We start from the raw sequence: 16831 nt of genomic DNA, 5'->3' as shown, positions 1-16831 counted from the left end.
TCATGTTAAGAGATCTTTATTATTCAAAAAATAAATAAGATAATCACAAGTTCATTCTGGAAACAATGAGGACTACAGGTAGATACAATAGGTTTCCTTTAAATACAGTCATTTCTCAGGGAGGAGTGTGCAGCCTCAGAGCTGACTTCTCTTCCCCCGCGGGGCCCGCGCGGGGGGGGGGGGGGGGGGGGGGGAGAGGGGGGAAATAAGATACTTGATGAGCAACAGCCTGACTCAGTGTGTGTGTGTGTGTGTCTGTGTATGTAGGAGAGAAAGAGAGGATGAGAATGAGTGTCAGGGTGGCTGGTGGGGGCAGGGTTTTGGTTCTCTACTGGCTTATACTTCCTAAAGTCTGCCCCACCTCCACCAGGGCCCCGGGGACCCAGAATCCACCATGATTGAATGTGAGCTGAAGCTCCCCGTTTCCCTTCAGCATCTTCACTGAGAAATCAAATACATCCTCCACTGAAAGACACTGCATGCAAAGAAACAAAACTAAACTTGGCTAATTTTCTGCTGTTTACTCAAATTCGAGCTGTGCATAATGGTGTCTTTTCACAGGACTCTGAATGTCTGTGTCAGTGGAGTTGCTGCTTCAGAATATAAGCTCTTATGGATCAGGGCGTTTTGGGGTTTCCCCTGCCCGGTAATTTACTCATTGCAGCCCTACATGCCTTAGGATGTATAATAAATAGTTCTCCGTCAGGAGGATACTAGGGTTATAAATAGGCAGTTCAACGGGGGAGTTATCTTAACTGCTTTCCTGGATTGTGAAGACCACCAGCATCAGCCCAGCCGCAGCCTCCCGGCTTACACCGTTCAGAGTTTGAGTAAGCCAAATGATGTGAAGCCGGTCCCGTGGCTCACTTGACTTGGATCAGTCACATTGACAAACACCGAAGCACCCGGTTGCAATTCAAAGACTCCTCCCAAGTGAATGGATTGCTGCCCGCATGGTTTGGAAGAACTGTGGGTGTTTGCAGCTCTCAGTAAGATTCTCTCCGATCCACTTGGGGACTTCAGGCAGAGGCTGGCTATAAATGGAGCTTGATTCAAAGTTTCCCGATTGGAACAGAAGGTGACTTGGGTGTAGATGTAATAGAGTCCTTGTCTTTTCACAGCCAGCTGTTTCCCGTTTTCGAGGGTTACCAGGTTGGTGCTTAGGGTGTAGTATCCTTTGGGGGCCCACTGGAGAACTGTAATGGAGAAGGGGGAAAGCCATGGTGAGGTTGTGCATACATGATTCAGATTCTCACAGACAATAGAGTTCCATACTGGATATTGGCTTCATACAAGAAGGCAAGTTTTCGGTGTCAGGGAGTCTAAAGGATCCCTCCAGCCCTCAAAGACTATGGAGGAGCCACAGCTGACCAATCAGCCTGGGCTGCACTGTTGGACAGAGCTGGGTTCCAATCCAGATCTTATTCAAGCTTGGGCAAGTCAATCTCCCTGAGACTCGCTGTGCAGACTAACTCAAGTAACAGAGCACAGGGAGTTTCCTTCTCCCCTTAAAAGCTCTTAAAGCCAATTGACCCTTGAACTTCAGACGGTGCAAATGACTTTAAAAATCCCATGTCATAAATCATGCATGCCAAAATGCTCAAAGCCTTGCTAATATCAACTTTCATATCTTGCTTTCCTTGAATTTTCTAAAGTCAAAGACTTGCTGATCTCTCTCACTCAGCCGCAGCATAGAGCAAAGACAAGACCCCCATTTCTTCCTACCTGATCGAGCTCTTGCAAACCCAATCTGCCTCCCACAGCAACGACTAAAATTAGGCAAGGAAGTATGAAAATAAACCTGTCATTTCACTATGTGTTTTGATTTCCCATTGTGGTGGGCGCCACCAACTTGAAAGTGCCTGTATTCTTGTGGCTAAGCCAGAGTACCCACCAACAATGTGCCATTTTCTCGGCTGAGATGTTGAGTGGGTTCAAAGTAGTGTGTGCAGCTGATTTCAAATCTCAGCTCCCACAGAGAGCGAGGCTGGGGTGGGGTGGGGTGGGGAGAACTGAAAGTACTGAGGCATTTGCTTCCTTGAGCTGTTTCTTTTTTACTCCTGCTTGGTGGTCTTAGGCCTATCAGGGTACAAGACACAACCTGTTCAGACTCACCCTTCCGTAATCAGGAAAGGCATCCTGAAATACCTGACATTGCTTGGGCCTCCAGACCATTCTAGAAAGGCTTCATTATGATCTGTTCACTTTTAGACTATCAGATTGAGAAAACATGGGCAATTTCCCTATCTTTCCGTCCACAGGGTTTATTGTTATCAAGTCCTTACCTAATTTTTGTCCTTGCTGTAAGAGGTAGGTCAGGATTAAAGCAGCATGACCAAGTAGGTCTGAGAGATTTGTGGCTGGGGTGGGGTAAGAAATGTGACTCTCTTCTCATCTGATCCTCTGCAAACCTACCGGGTTGCAGACTGTCAACTACACTAGGATCAAGAGCCATCATGGACCTTTTGACAGAACGTGGGAGCACCATGACATCTATCCAAGGCAAGCTATTCTTCTAAGAGGTGTCTCTGTAGCTGGCATCCATCCAATCCGGATGAGAGGGTATCATGTGAATGACCACCCTGGACATGTCGATATGGTTGTGATATTCTCCCCTAAGTGTATTTTCTGAGAAAGGGGTACTGGCAGAATTACAAAACATTGTGGGAGTAAGTGTTATTCAGTAAGTGTTACTCTTCTGACAGCTACAGGGAAGTCAGTTAAGGAATGACACTTTAGATTTGTACAGTGCTTGACAGAATAACTTTCTTCCATATTAGCTGATTTGATGCTCAGAGTCACCTCGTGAAGTAAGTGAGACAGGAAACTGCTGCATAAGTAAAGGGACTTGCCCAAAGTCACCTAGCAAGTGGCAGTCATGGTTCTTAAACTTCAGTGTTCAAAACCTTTCTATCCAGCGCTCCTACCCCTGTACCATGATCTGGGATAACCACCTATGTGTTACACCCACTGAGAAGCCCAAGCCACCTCAGAGATGAGGCTGTATCTCCTCTCTCTCGGTTTCTATCTGTTTCTCTGTGTCTCACACACATGCATATACACACGCACGCGCGCGCACACACACACACACACACACGTGTACACACTGCTTAGAACTCCATTCCAGAGCACTGTGCTGCAATTTTCAAAGACTGCTCTAATGCTCTTGGCCTGCATTTATGTAGATGGGAGATTTTATGCTAGTGTGTATATTTCCATCCGTTTATCAGATGGGCCACATTCTCCAACACCAGCCAGTATGAGGTACAGATTTGGGAAAAAAGATCTGAGGGCTAGAATCATGTAGAACATATATGGAAAGAAAAATCATTCAGAGTTGAAAAGATTCCAGTATGTCATCTATTGTTACTTCATTGGAAAATCTAACGTCCCGGCACCTATTGATCTTTGCAGAATGATTTTACCTTTAATTTCCCTAAGGTTGGCCCCAAAGAGGTGGGGGTTAATCATACAGGGATTGGAAGATGGCAGGAAATACCCCTTGAGGCCCATTTACACACAGTGAAGAGGGGTTAGAATGAGGGATGCTCCCAGTCAAGAGGTCACTACCTGCCATCTCTTCTATGTTATCAGCATAATGGTCCCTCCACCCAGTAATTCATCATTCAGAATCAGCCACAGAGCAAGAACCTAATGAGAACATCAGGAGTGCTTTCCACTGCCTTTTGTCCCTCCAAGTCCCATCTGTGCATTTGAGCCCACTTTGAAGACAAAGGCTAGCGTCTGAGATGTGTCTGGGGAGCTTTGTAAATTGGGCCCCAAAGGAAGAGAGGAGCCTAATCGTTAGGCTGCCTGACTGTAGCCTCTTGGCCTGCCCCTCACTCAGGTGACTGATGTGCAGATGCTTTGGACTTACCAGAGGTTGTTTTACTACTGGCCTCACTGATGACATGTGCCGCTATTTGAGGCTCCTGATCACCTGAAATGAAACCAAAGGGCAACTGTCAGGCCAAAGAAACACGAAACTGGCCACCAAACAATTTGGTCTAGTTCTGCAGCTGGGTCATAGAGACTGTACTTAAACAGGTTATATGAAAGGAAGCATAAGATGGCCTGAAATCCCTCCCACAGAGGGCAAAGTTTGTTTCTAAAATCTAAACAATCGAACTGATCATTTCCACTGAGCCCAATTCTTCCAAGAGTAGTTCAGTACTTGACTTCGCTTTACATAGATTGACACAGGCTAAAGATAAATGATCCTCTTTAAACACATTTTGAATCTTACTTTGAAGAAAGCTCCCATCCATTGGTCATCTTAGTGAGCCCCAAGGTCACGCCTACACACTTAGCTAGTAAGATGCTTACGGTGTCTGATTTGGTCAAGCACTGGCCACAGTATATCTACTTCCAACCATTGCTCGTGTAAAAGACTTGCTCCTTAATTAGCTATGCTGATCTTCTAAGTACAGACATGATGTGGAAGTTCCTTTTTTTTTTTTTCCAGTAATGAGCTTGGAGCTGGACACCTTGTAGGTGTCCTATAAATACTGAGTCAAGTTGTGTGACCTAAATGACTGGTTTTGTTAAGTATGTATTTTCTCAAAGGCTGCTAGGCAGCACCCACATGAACTGGTTCCTCAAATTTCATGGCAATTAATAGACAATTTGGTACCACTCAACATATTTTACAGTCATTCTGAAAGCAAAGCCTTCATGGAAATCAGGCAACCCCTTGCATTCAGACCAACAGTTAAAGCAAGCTCTTTGCCTCAGAGAACAGTATCTGTATCTCTATATGTATGAATGCATTTCTTTGTGTATATTAAATTTGTATAAGCCATACCATCTTTACACTGACTTTGTGATATAGTAGTCTCTCTAACAACACCCATCTACCAACACTCCATTTCTCCGGTACTCAGCTGCTCAGGTCACCCCAGGAATTATTATATTGGTTTTGGGTGGTACATTCTAATAGGAAAAGGGAAGGCAGTGTGTCCAGAAAAGGACAGAAAAATCCTGGAAAGGGGGAACACTGGAAGACACTGAGGAGGTTTATCCTAGAGAGGAAAAGTCTCAGGGGCCATGATTGCCATTTTCAACATCTGGACAGCTGCTGTGTAGAAGAGAAATTATATACTTTGCTTAGTATGGCCCCAAAGATCACAAGTCAATTCAGTGAATGGAGATTACAAGAACAAATTTCAACTCCAGAGAAGAAAAGACTTCTCTTGAGTACATAGTAACCTTCTTTTAATTATTAGAGTCATTCAAAGATGGCCCAGGCTGCTTTGTGAGCTAGAAGGTGTCTAGACATGTTTGTCCAGAAGGAAGATGGTTAGTGCTGGTGTGAAGGAGATTCATGACCTGGGGATGGTGTGAGATTTGAAGACGGTCAATAGGTCCCTTCAACTCTGGGATGTCTGAGATGCTCGGACATCAAGAACAGAGCAAAGGACAAGGCTGTCATACTGAATCACTTCTTGATCCCTGAGGTTCTACTGGCTGTGGTTCCCCATGAAAAACTGTTATTGTTGAGTGATGAATGACACCACTACCAAATGCTGACTGTCCGGTCATCTTATCCTCCGTAGGTGGCACTAGGCTGTATGGTTACTGTAAGGTGTTGAAAATAATACAATTTCTTCATACTTGGTATTGTCAGCACTAAAAGAGCACAGCCTTCCCTGTAAATATGTCCACACAAATCCTTTACAAGTAACAGGCACCAAGGAAGGTGTTGATTTCACAGCCGTGTTCCTGCTTTATTTCCAGGGCTAAAGGTTCCCTGATTCAGTTTGGCATTGTTCAATACAGTCAGCCTAAAACTTCCTTTTTGCTTTTAAGTATTCATAGAAATGGTAAAGAGCAACCTACCTTTGTGCATTTCAAAGTTTTTTTCTTTCTTCTTTACTTCTTTGTTTTGCATTATATCCTAAAATAAGAATCATAGCAAAAGGTCATTTTTACAGGAACTCTGGCAGGGCCTTTAGAGGGAGGTTGCATGCATTTGACATCTGTCATTACTCTGTTGTCTGTTTCTGGTGAGGATTATCGTATAGACTCTGATCTTGTCATTAATTCCATCCTACTGTAATTCAGAGCCCAGGGCTTTGACAGATGAGCTGACAGCCCAGAAAGCCCAGGGGTAGACCTGGAAACAGAATTTGGGCTCTGTTATTGTGCCAGGCCAGAGGTTGCCATCCCTACCCCTCTTATGACCCCAACCTCCCCAGCTTTGAGAGATATTGACAAATAATGCTGAATGGGGAGCTGATTCTTCCTTGGGAACTGGTAGATAGAATATTACTAAACATAAAACATGGTGTGTATCTATTAGAATAAAATTAGTCTGAAACCTCTTAGGAAATGGAAATAGTAAATTTGACATTGGGAAGAAATCCCAGACCCTGAAAAGACCCTCAGACATTTTTTTAATTTTGTTGTCCATTTCAAAGGGCTGAAGAGATTCTCTTGTTGTTGGTTGCCTCATGTGGCCTGTTCTTATTTAGAATAATCTACATAGAAGAAACCTAAGTAATCTCTCAGTGCAGCTGAGATTCCAAGGCAAACACAGTACTTCTTAAGGGATTGCTTCTCACTAGCAATTGCAGGATGGTTAGAGGCCCTTACGAAAGCTAGCAGAGAGTGTCATCTGCACAGGTTGGAAGGTAGTAAAGGCTGCTGTTGCCATTTTAAAGATACTGAATAAAAGGTCTGGTGGGCTTAACTGGCAGACATGAGGTCACCCAAGGAGTCTGAGGCTGAAGCCGAGAGTAGAAACTATGAGATCACACCCTGAGGCAGGGCTTAACCCACACCATCATCCTGTGCTCTGAGCACAAAGGAGGAAGGCAATAATATTTTCACATCTTTGGATAATCAAAGGCTTGTGGTCCTTCCCGTTACTGGAGTCAATTTTCCACAGCACCCTTCCTTTTTCTTCCTCCCTTAAAAGGAATTAATGTTGTTTCTACTGAGGGACTCAGGTGTCAGGTGTGAGAGTGTAAGTCATGGAGCCTAATGGGCAACCTGCGCCTCAAAATGCTTGCACAGGGCTCAGAGCTTCAACTTTCCACTTGAGCTCAAGGGTGGTGGCTTGAAAGTGCGGCGACAGGAAAATGTTTGTAAGATAATAAGCCAACAAAAGAGTATTTCGTGTCTTTTCAAAAAATGGAGTGTGATGATCGAAGTCGAGATACTTTTAGACTAGGTGGTTGCCCTGGTGTCAGGGCTTGGCCAACATGAAAATGTGAAGTCAGCAAAGTTTGTCTTTTATGCGTCCGGCCTTGCCTTTCTGTGAACTTTCCCCCAGCCACACGCCCCAGAGCCCTCCCCCTTCTCTTGCCTCACTCCCCACCTCAACTGACAGACTTTTTAAAGTTGATTTTAGAAAATCTGGAAGGAATTATTTCTCTCTTAGTGGGAAATCGATTGGCAGGGCTGGATAGGTTGATCTTTAACTTGAAAAGGAGATGCTCTGACCTTATCAAAGACATCATGGGCATTGGCCAGCAGACAATCATGGAACTGATCATTCTAGCAGGCGGTTGGTGGGGAGGAAGATTTAATGTGAAATTATACTAGTTAAAATGCTGCCTCCATTTACCTAATGTCAACCATGAATCCCATCTTCTGCCCAGAGTGACAGCTCGGTTCTACCTGCCTCAGGAAGTAATTAGTTCCTTGTCCCTAAAGGTGTTCCAACAGAGATGGAGGGACTGCTGGGTAGAGACTGTGGGGAGAAGCAACAGCTCTGGGTTGATAATTGGATCTGATGATTTTGAACATCCGTTCCTGAGATTTAAACTTTGGGTTGCTCTGGAGTAGTCAGATTGTGACCCAGAAGGGAAGCCTGTTAACATTAGCTAAGAATATAAATGATCCAATTTGGGGTTATTTTGTTGTTGGCCTATTGGGTTAAAAAAAAAAAGTCCAAAATATTTTGTTTTAGAATGAGAAGTTTCATGGCATGGATAATGGAGTGGGCTCAGTCATTGGAAGAGGAGGGGGAGCTGGAGTATTTTAGGTCTGACTGTCGTGGGCATCGGAGGTACAGATGACATTGACTTGGACTCTACTCCGCAGCAGTGGAGGCAAGAGGCTTCCTCTGTTTCACAGGAGGCACTCTGGTGGACATGCCTGAGAAGGTCTGCCTTTTCAGAATATGAAACTTGGGAGCTGCCACTTTTTTCATGCAAGTATAAGCAGAGAGACCAAACTGACTTTTTCCTTGCTTTTCTCCTGGTAGCTGATTTGGGAAGCTTTGCATATCTGACTGGAAATATAGCCATGAGATATTGGTAATACAACTATAAAACTCTCAGTAAGAGGGAGGAAAGAAATCAACAACCATTCTCAATGCCTTTGGGGGAACTGGCGGCTGATCCCAGAATTATAGAATGTCGAAGCTGGTAGTGCCTTGTGGAACATCTCAGCCCTCTCATTGGATAACTGAGAAAAATGAGGCCCAGAGAGGTGAAGTCATCTGCTCAAGATCACACAGTCAAGCACATTTAATATGCTAAGCATTGATCTCAAAGTGGATTTATTCACATTTAAATTTGTAACACCTTCCAATATTCTGTAATACTGGCCAGAAGCCTCAAGGAACCAGAGAAACTCAAATCATTTCCAACCCTTGCATGTAAAGAGTTAGGGGTCTTCCTCTAAAACCTGTATTCCTGTGGAGAACCTAAAAGCCAGCCACAGATTTGAGCTGCATTCTGATTCCCATAGGTGACTCAGGGATAATCTCCCAGAGTCCCCACTACTGGATTAAGTGATATACCAGGGACAGTATAGGAGGACAGGAAAAAGCTCAGAAATAAGATCTCAGGCCGTTCCACTCCTGGGTTAAATGACACATTATCTGTATGTGAGAACTCCTGTTGGTTTCTCTAGCTACCCACCCACCTGGCACAGCACTGTCCTCAGCCTGGATGTGGCCTCCTACTCACAACCCCCAAGTTCCCTGAGGGCCCAAGGTGTTTAACTTTGTTCTGAGGGGCAAACAGGCACAAAGATTTCTAGATGCTGTTCTGGAGAAAGAGCTCCTAGACCCCTTGTCTACGACGATGGGATTAATATTGTAGGCACATCCTCAGTAAACTGTCCCAAAACTCTTGCTTTAGGTACCCATCATAGCTCACTGATGGAGAAGGAAGTGGCAACCCACTCCAGTATTCCACCTGGGAAATCCCATGAACAGAGGAGCCTGGTGGGCTACAGCCCATAGGGTCACAAAGAGTCGGACACAACTTAGCGACTAAACAACAACATGAACTACCACAGTGACTTAATGCTGGGCACCAGTCTGTTGGGCAAGACAACTTTCAACTCTCTCTGCCTTGGGTCTTGACTGGCCCTAGAGCAGACTGGCTCCATGAGCAGGAGGTATTCTGTGGAGTCTGGTTTGAGTGGCACTGAGACAGTCCATCACCCATTGCCCATACCTCTCCTCACAGTAAAAGGAAAAGCTCTTACTTACGTGGTACCTGAAATTCCATCATGAGAGAAGCAAAGCGTTCCTTCACATGTTAAGAGTCTATCAGTGTTCAGAAGTCCCCATCACCCCTAGTGAAGGCAAACCCATAACTGGTGGCCTGCCAACACTGCAGTGGCCAGTGTTTATCGCTTCCCTGGGAAATGGGGACCAGACTCTGGGTCCTCAGTGGGAAGGCACCAAGATTTGGATGGAAAGATAAGAAAAGCATGGTGGACTTCATCCTCTCCCCCGCCCCGAGGCATCTGCCTGTCTGAGCTCACATGCATGTGTGAATGTGCCCAGGAGAGTGTGTATTTTCTCCAGAGAGAGCCTTTTTTGTTCTTAAGGGCATTCCTATGAGCGAGCACACTTTAAACTTTCCTTTCCCTTTTAACCATAGGGTTTTGGCTTCATTTTTGCTTTTTTATACACACACCCATATACACGTGTGTACATATGTATGTCTACCTGTATCTATAGTATATACCTGACACATGTTTAAACTTTCACATGGTTAGGTTTTAGTTTCCCAACCTAGCAGGTTCACCCCTCCAAAACTTTTCAATGATATTTTTCCCAATGACTGAGGTCCTTACCTTGACCAAGTCTTCAAACCGGCTTCTAATTTCCTCACAGTTGAGTAAGGATAAGGACCCCTCTCCTTTATTGCATCTCTGTATCGTTTTCATGAACACAAAATCTTCATGAAGATTCCTTTCGTCTTCTATCTATTTTTGAAATGACAGGGACATGAGAAATTGTAATTCTGAAGAAAGCAGCTAATGATGTCTGCCTCTACAATCACTTCCATGGCCTCAGCAACACAAGGAGGGCTTTGCGAATATAAATGGGGATGATAACACATTAGTACACTGGACTGGTGCTTCCCACATGGCTCAATGATAAAGAATCCGCCTCCCAATGCAGGAGACTCAGGTTCAATCCCTGGGTGGGATTGAAAAGGAAATGACAACCCACTCCAGTATTCTTAATGGAAAAATCCCATGGACAGAGGAGCCTGGCAGGTTACAGTCCATGGATTGCAAAGAGTCAGACACTACTTAGGGACTAAGCAATGATATTGAATTAGAGATATTTAGTATTAGCAGTTTAAAAAATCTACAAAAGCCAGCAAAGAAAATGTGATGTTGCCCGAAACACTAGATAGAAATCATAGCTATTTTAATGAAATTTCATCACAAATTGTACATTTTTCCATGTATATTAGCAGCAACATTCTTTAATGGTCATATTTCCCATTGCTTCAATAATGATAGGTCATTATAAACACAATCTATAAAATAGTTTTCTGGTGAGCTAATTTGCCCACTTAGTTTTAACATTTGTGATCCAGTGCTTTATAAAAAGAAGGGGATTTGCAATGCGTGTCAATTACTCAAACTCTAATTACATCGCTCTCTTTTTAACTTTAGTATTTGCAAAAAGCATTTACATTTTTAAAGAAATCATCTTTCATTCCCAAAGTTGAGATATTTTATTTTCTGATGTCCTAGAATAATTAAATGTATGGAAGTCACTTGGTTAATCAACGAATTCTGTGCCATTTTCTTGTATTCAGATTACAGTTTTAGATTCAAAACAAGGTCCAGTTAGCCAGCAGCTTTCACTGTCATTAAGAGAACACCCAAGTGCCAGGGTAAATTTGAGTCTCTCTGTGTGTATGTGTTAGTTGCTCAGTCGTGTCCAACTCTTTGTGACGCCATGGACTGTAGCCCACCAGGCTCCTCTCTCCATGGAATTCTCCAGGCAAGAATACTAGAATGGGTTGCCATTCCCTTCTCCAGGGGATCTTCCACCCAGGTCAATATTTCCCCTATTGAGGCTAGGGGAAATATTTGATTGGCAGGGCATTTGATTAGCAGAGCCCACCAGTCAACAACAAACAACCAGACACAGAATCCCACTCTTTTCTAAGCAGTGAAAACTAAAATTTGTAGTAACCCAGTGAATTGCCTCAATTCTGCCTGCCCCACCTTATCCTGATAGAAAATCTTAGGGTTGTAATTCAAGGTTGGCAGCTCAATAAAGACCCCTCGCACATCCCTGAGAAAACAGTCTCCAGATGCTGTGCATCCACAATTTGCACATCCAGTCCAGACAAATAATTGATAAAATTTCTCCTTTTCATCCATGATTGATATTTTGTCAACACAGCCAATGATGCTTATCAGTGGAGAGGGGTATACACATGGAAACAGAATAAATCCTAATGGTAACTTTTTCTTAAGAATGCAGAGCAACCTACTAACTTACTCCACTCTTCTGTTCTACAAGTCCGGCTATTTAAGAATGCACAACATCTCAAAGGGAAACTGAGCAGCTTACAACTACAATCAGCATTTGAGAATTATACAGAGACCACCACTTCCACTAAAAGTTGCAAACTGGGGACTTCTCTATGTCCATGATAACCTGAAGCACTATGAATTTTCAGGTCAAATTGATGCTTTCCTTCTCTAGTTGAAAATTTAGAAGAAAAATAGTTGTCTCCATCAGAAAAAAAATTAGTTTACTTTTTAAGCAAAACATTAGCAAATCATTATAGCTAATGTCTCCACAGTGCTTATTTTGTGCCTGGTTCTGGTCTTCGCTTGAATTTAATCTATGAGGTGAATACCATTATCATCCCCATTTCTCAGATGTGGAAACTGAGGCATAGAAGTGTAAAATAACGTGCCCGGGATCTGAAAACGAGTAGGGGATTGAGTCAAGATTTGAACCCAGCAGTCTAACTCCACAGCCAAGGGTCTTGACCAGAGAAAAGAATAGAATATCTCACTAGCTAGACCACAACCACTATGCCACGAGATCATTTATCTATTTGAGTTCTTAACATTGTCCATCATTTGGGTAGCATGAAATCCAACCAACCCACACATCAATAAGAACCCTAAATTTAGTTAATGAAGACCCATGGTTCATCTTACCTTGTCCAATCTTCTGTGAAGATACACAGCAAAAAGCGCTGACCCAATCATCTGGGTGATAAGAAAAACTGTAAGTAAATACATAAAAATTTTCATACTGACAGGTGGTCCAGTGGCCACAGAGCGGGGAGAAGGTTGACTGTATGTTTCGATCATGCTGCGTTAGAGTTGAAATGATGTCTTCTGAGTGAGAAGATGGCACAGGCAGCATGAGAAGACTGTCAAAGTGGCCACCTTACTCAGGATTAGTTAAGAGCGCACAATCGTCGCAGCCCACACTTCCTGGAAAATGTGCTTCGCAGTCTTCTCTCCCAGCAAAAAAGTTACGTAAAGGTTTTTTTTTTTTTTAACCTACCCATATCATTCACTTCCAGGCTTTCCCTTTCATTAGTAAAGAAGAAATAAGTTTCTTCTTCCATATATTCATTCTTGCCTTGAAATGTCATAGACTCCTTAACAGACAATGGCAGTATTTTCCTATCACTGTCTAACGTATGGGGTTCACCAGTTTCAAGGAAAGTGACAGATGAATCCACCAGCAATAGGCTTATTTCAATTTCAATCTTACTAATATAAAGCGGGAACCTGGTAGATGGAGAAAGAAAGAAACACCAACGGAAGTTTGGATTGATTTTATGACTGGCTTGCTGCTGGTTCCTTAAGATTTCTTTCATCTTCAAACCCAACAAAATCCCTGTGGCATTTCAAGTCAAGTCTACACAGCATAAAGCAAAAAGGAGCGCTAACAATTAGTAAAGAAAATTTAACCGGAAAGATAATTCGAGAAAAATACACTTCTTAATGAGAACCTACTGTATAGCACAGGGAATCCTATTCAGTGTTCCATGGTGACCTAAAGAGAAGAAAACCCCCAAAACATGGTACATATATATATATATATATATATATATATATATATATATAGTGTGTGTGTGTGTGTGTGTGTGTGTATGTCTGTACACTTTGCTGTACAACAGAAACTAGCACAATATTGTAAGGCAATTATACACCAATAAAAAAAAAGAAAAATACATTTCTCCAAGGCCAAGAGAAGTAGCTGCTGCTGCTAACTCGTTTCAGTAGTGTCCGACTCTGTGCGACCCCATAGACGGCAGCCCACCAGGCTCCCCCGTCCCTGGGATTCTCCAGGCAAGAACACTGGAGTGGGTTGCCATTTCCTTCTCCAATGCATGAAAGTGAAAAGTGAAAGTGAAGTCGCTCAGTTGTGTCCGACTCTTAGCGACCCCATGGACTGTAGCCTACCAGGCTCCTCCATCCATGGGATTTTCCAGGCAAGAGTACTAGAGTGGGGTGCCATTGCCTTCTCCAAGAGAGAGAAGTAGAGTCTTGAGTAATTCAGGCCAAAATTCTGGAATTGAGATTAAAGTAGGACTATTAGGTTGATTTAGACAAGTTGCCTATCTGCATTGTTCCAGTTCATCAGATAACTGTTGATGCTGATCTGTCGGTTTGGAATAGGGAAAGTAGGCTGCAGTTAAGAGACCTGAATTCTAGACCTTGGGGTACAAATGAATTGCTGTGAACCTCCAGCAAATCTACTCTCCCTCTACAGATCTCCATTACCTCCTACCCAAAGGGGCAATTGTACCTCCTTTGCCTGTCCTCTAGGTTGTTGAGAAATCAAGTAAAGATGTGCCTGAAAGATCTTTGAAACAAGCAATAGCAAAACACTCTCACCTTAAGTTTTCTGGTATTTGTTCAGCCTATGAGGAGTTTTCCAAATGATTGCCAGCTCCTTAGATACTAGTAAACAGCAAACAAACAACAATAGCTTCAAAAACACCCAATGTTTTGACAGTGATTTGAATTATTGAAGTGTGTAGAATTACCCATTTCTGAATGGCTTTTGATGGTCTTATCAGATTGCCTTTGAAATAAAAACAGCTGTGGAAACCCCTACCCTACATCCCAACCTTTTTTAGAACCATGATAAGATTGCTTTTGTGATTCCTATAAAATTGTTTTGAGAGACAAATAGGAAATGTAACAAACTCCTCTGCTAGGCATGCTATCTGCATAGTTACCACCTGCTCTCTTCCCCTCCCACGCCCTAGCATCCTGTCCTGGGCCCAGATCTCACTACATCTGCCAAGTAGGTGGCTTCAATGCATGTGATAAACTTTGATCAGTCAAATCAGAGGCTTCGGTTCTTAGACAAGGAACCTTAGTTCCACTAAAGGAAAATTATCACGAGAGCTAAAAGGGGCTCAAGGACATCTCCAGGGCCAGTTTCATGCTATGACAGCATGCCAGAGTTGCAAGGACCCTGTGACCATCAGCTCAGCCAAGCTCCGAGGGAGAGGTCCCTGGAGGGACCACAGAGATGCTGACAGTGGCACATTTATTCCTGGGATAAATTTCAAGAGAAAATTTTTGTCCCATCTCCCTGCTTACACTTCCTGACTTCTGCTCATAACAGTCCCCTGAAACTGCTTCCACTATTCTCAACACAATGGTTCGAGTTGAATACTTTATAGGGTTAATTTTTAGTGACCTTTCCAGTAGTCTGTTGACCTATTTTTTTGTTGGCATCCTTCTGAAATCTCTTCCCTCTTGCCTCTTAGTATCCTTCTTCGTGTGCTTCCTTTTCCCCTTGTACCCCTTAAAACTTTGGCATCTCCCATCCTCATGCTCCTCCCACCCCTCCCCTCTTCTCACTCTATATGTTTACCTGGGATGGCTGCCATCCATTTTCATGGTTTTCACTATTACTTTCATTGTGATAAACCCCAGATGTATACCTGAACCTTGAACCGAAGATTTGTAAGTGCAGGTACCTCTGAGTCCAAGGTATCTCCACTTGGACACCCCAAAGCCACCCTGCATCTGCCAGGACCCCATATTAACTCATCCCGCCACTCCACTCCCTATCCAGACTTGTTTTCCCTCCAGACTCTCCCCATCTCAGTGACTGGTACTACTAGACTCACCTAATTGTCCAAGACCTAGGAGCCATCCAGGATTCCTTCCTCTCCCTTGCCCAGATTACTCCCCAATCCCAGTGGCTCCCTCATCCCCCAAAGCTTCTTGATTGCCACCACTCCTTTCTAGCCTCCAGGGAAACATCCTAGTCCAGGGCCACATCCCCTCTCTCCTAGATGACTGAATTGATTACCTTGTTGCCTTTCTAGTCCCACACTATCCATCTTCCAGAAGAATGTTAACTCTGAATCTTGTCACTGACCATGTTATCTATTTTTACCCTCCTACAACTCTGCATCTGGACCCAGGGAAGCAGATTGACAGTTTCCTGGCATATTCATCATGAATGGGATTAGCTCCAAATAGCCTGATAGTCCTTTAATCCTTGAAGTACCCTCTTTCTCCCATCCTTCCTCTGCCTGGTCCTCTAGATTACTGTAACTTGCCTGCATGCTCAGTCGCTCAGTCGTGTCCGACTCTTTGTGACCCCACGGACTGTAACCCACCAGGCTCCTCTGTCCATGGGGTTCTCCAGGCAAGAATACTAGAGTGGGTTCCCATGCCCTCCTCCAGGGGGTCTTCCTGACCCAGGGATCAAACCTGTGTCTCCTGCACTGCAGGCAGATTCTTTACCACTGAGCCACTAGGGAAGCCCCCAGATTACTGTAACATTGGCTACCTTTCCAGCTCCCACATTTTAGTTCTATTTTCTGATTCTCTGTCAGATGTCCTTTATCTAAAGACCTCCCATACCTGTCTCTCCCCTGAGAAGGAGTGGACTGGCCCTGATATTGGGAACGCTTTAAAAATTTCAGTTGTTTACTGCATCCAGAAGTACTTTTTAAACTAGATTACCAAGAAATCTATAGACCTGGGGAGTACAGGAAAGTGCCTTTAACTAAAGACAAATATTGACCATCTTTTTCTTAGTTCACAGAAAGAATCAAGTTAATGGATTGAATTGTTTCATTTTTCAGTTTTTCTTGCCTAAAATTTTCTGAAATTTCTGTCACCTTTCTCTTCTTTCCTTCTTGCTGGTGATTGATCTGCAATAAACAAGCATCAAGGGAAAAACTCAAAAAAACAATGGATCTCATGTATTCTGATGTGACTACGCTTGTGGTTGTGATTTTATATTGATAACCTAGAACACAGTCAGAGTTTCTGCTAGGAAAGTTATTTCCAGTACATAAGAAAGAGTTAAATATATCAGCGTTTTGTTTGTTTTACAAAGGGCCTCTCAAGGACTCTTTTCCTTGAATATGTCTGTAAAACCCTAGCCTAGAGGATAGTGTTTCCATTGTAAGCATAGCACAAGTTCTGACCCCTGCCCACCTTTCTGTCTTCATCCTCCACAACTCACTCATGCTCAACCTTGAGCATCACCCATGTCCAGCTGAGTTTATTTCCCTAAACATATTGTTTGTTCAAGCTGTCCGCTATGAATATCATGAGTGCATCCATGCGTAGTCACTCAGTCGTATTCAACCCT

The 16831-nt window shown here is 43.4% G+C and overlaps 1 protein-coding gene across 1 annotated transcript; it reads right to left on the bottom strand.

Annotated features, from left to right (window-relative positions):
- On the bottom strand, nucleotides 1-12647 carry CD40LG (CD40 ligand). The gene is made up of 5 exons (XM_040266251.1): nucleotides 12397-12647; nucleotides 10045-10176; nucleotides 5839-5896; nucleotides 3878-3940; nucleotides 1-1196 (listed from the first exon to the last, which is right to left on the bottom strand). Exons 1-5 carry the CDS (start codon nucleotides 12550-12552, stop codon nucleotides 820-822), a joined length of 786 nt encoding a protein of 261 aa, XP_040122185.1. The 5' UTR covers nucleotides 12553-12647; the 3' UTR covers nucleotides 1-819.
- Nucleotides 12648-16831: the final 4184 nt, after the last annotated feature.

The sequence above is a fragment of the Oryx dammah genome, unplaced genomic scaffold (genome assembly GCF_014754425.2).
Source record: "Oryx dammah isolate SB20612 unplaced genomic scaffold, SCBI_Odam_1.1 HiC_scaffold_23, whole genome shotgun sequence".
NCBI classification, from domain to species: domain Eukaryota; kingdom Metazoa; phylum Chordata; class Mammalia; order Artiodactyla; family Bovidae; genus Oryx; species Oryx dammah.
The sequence above is the reverse complement of the archived record's forward strand: the minus strand, read 5'-3'. Positions and strand labels throughout refer to the sequence as shown.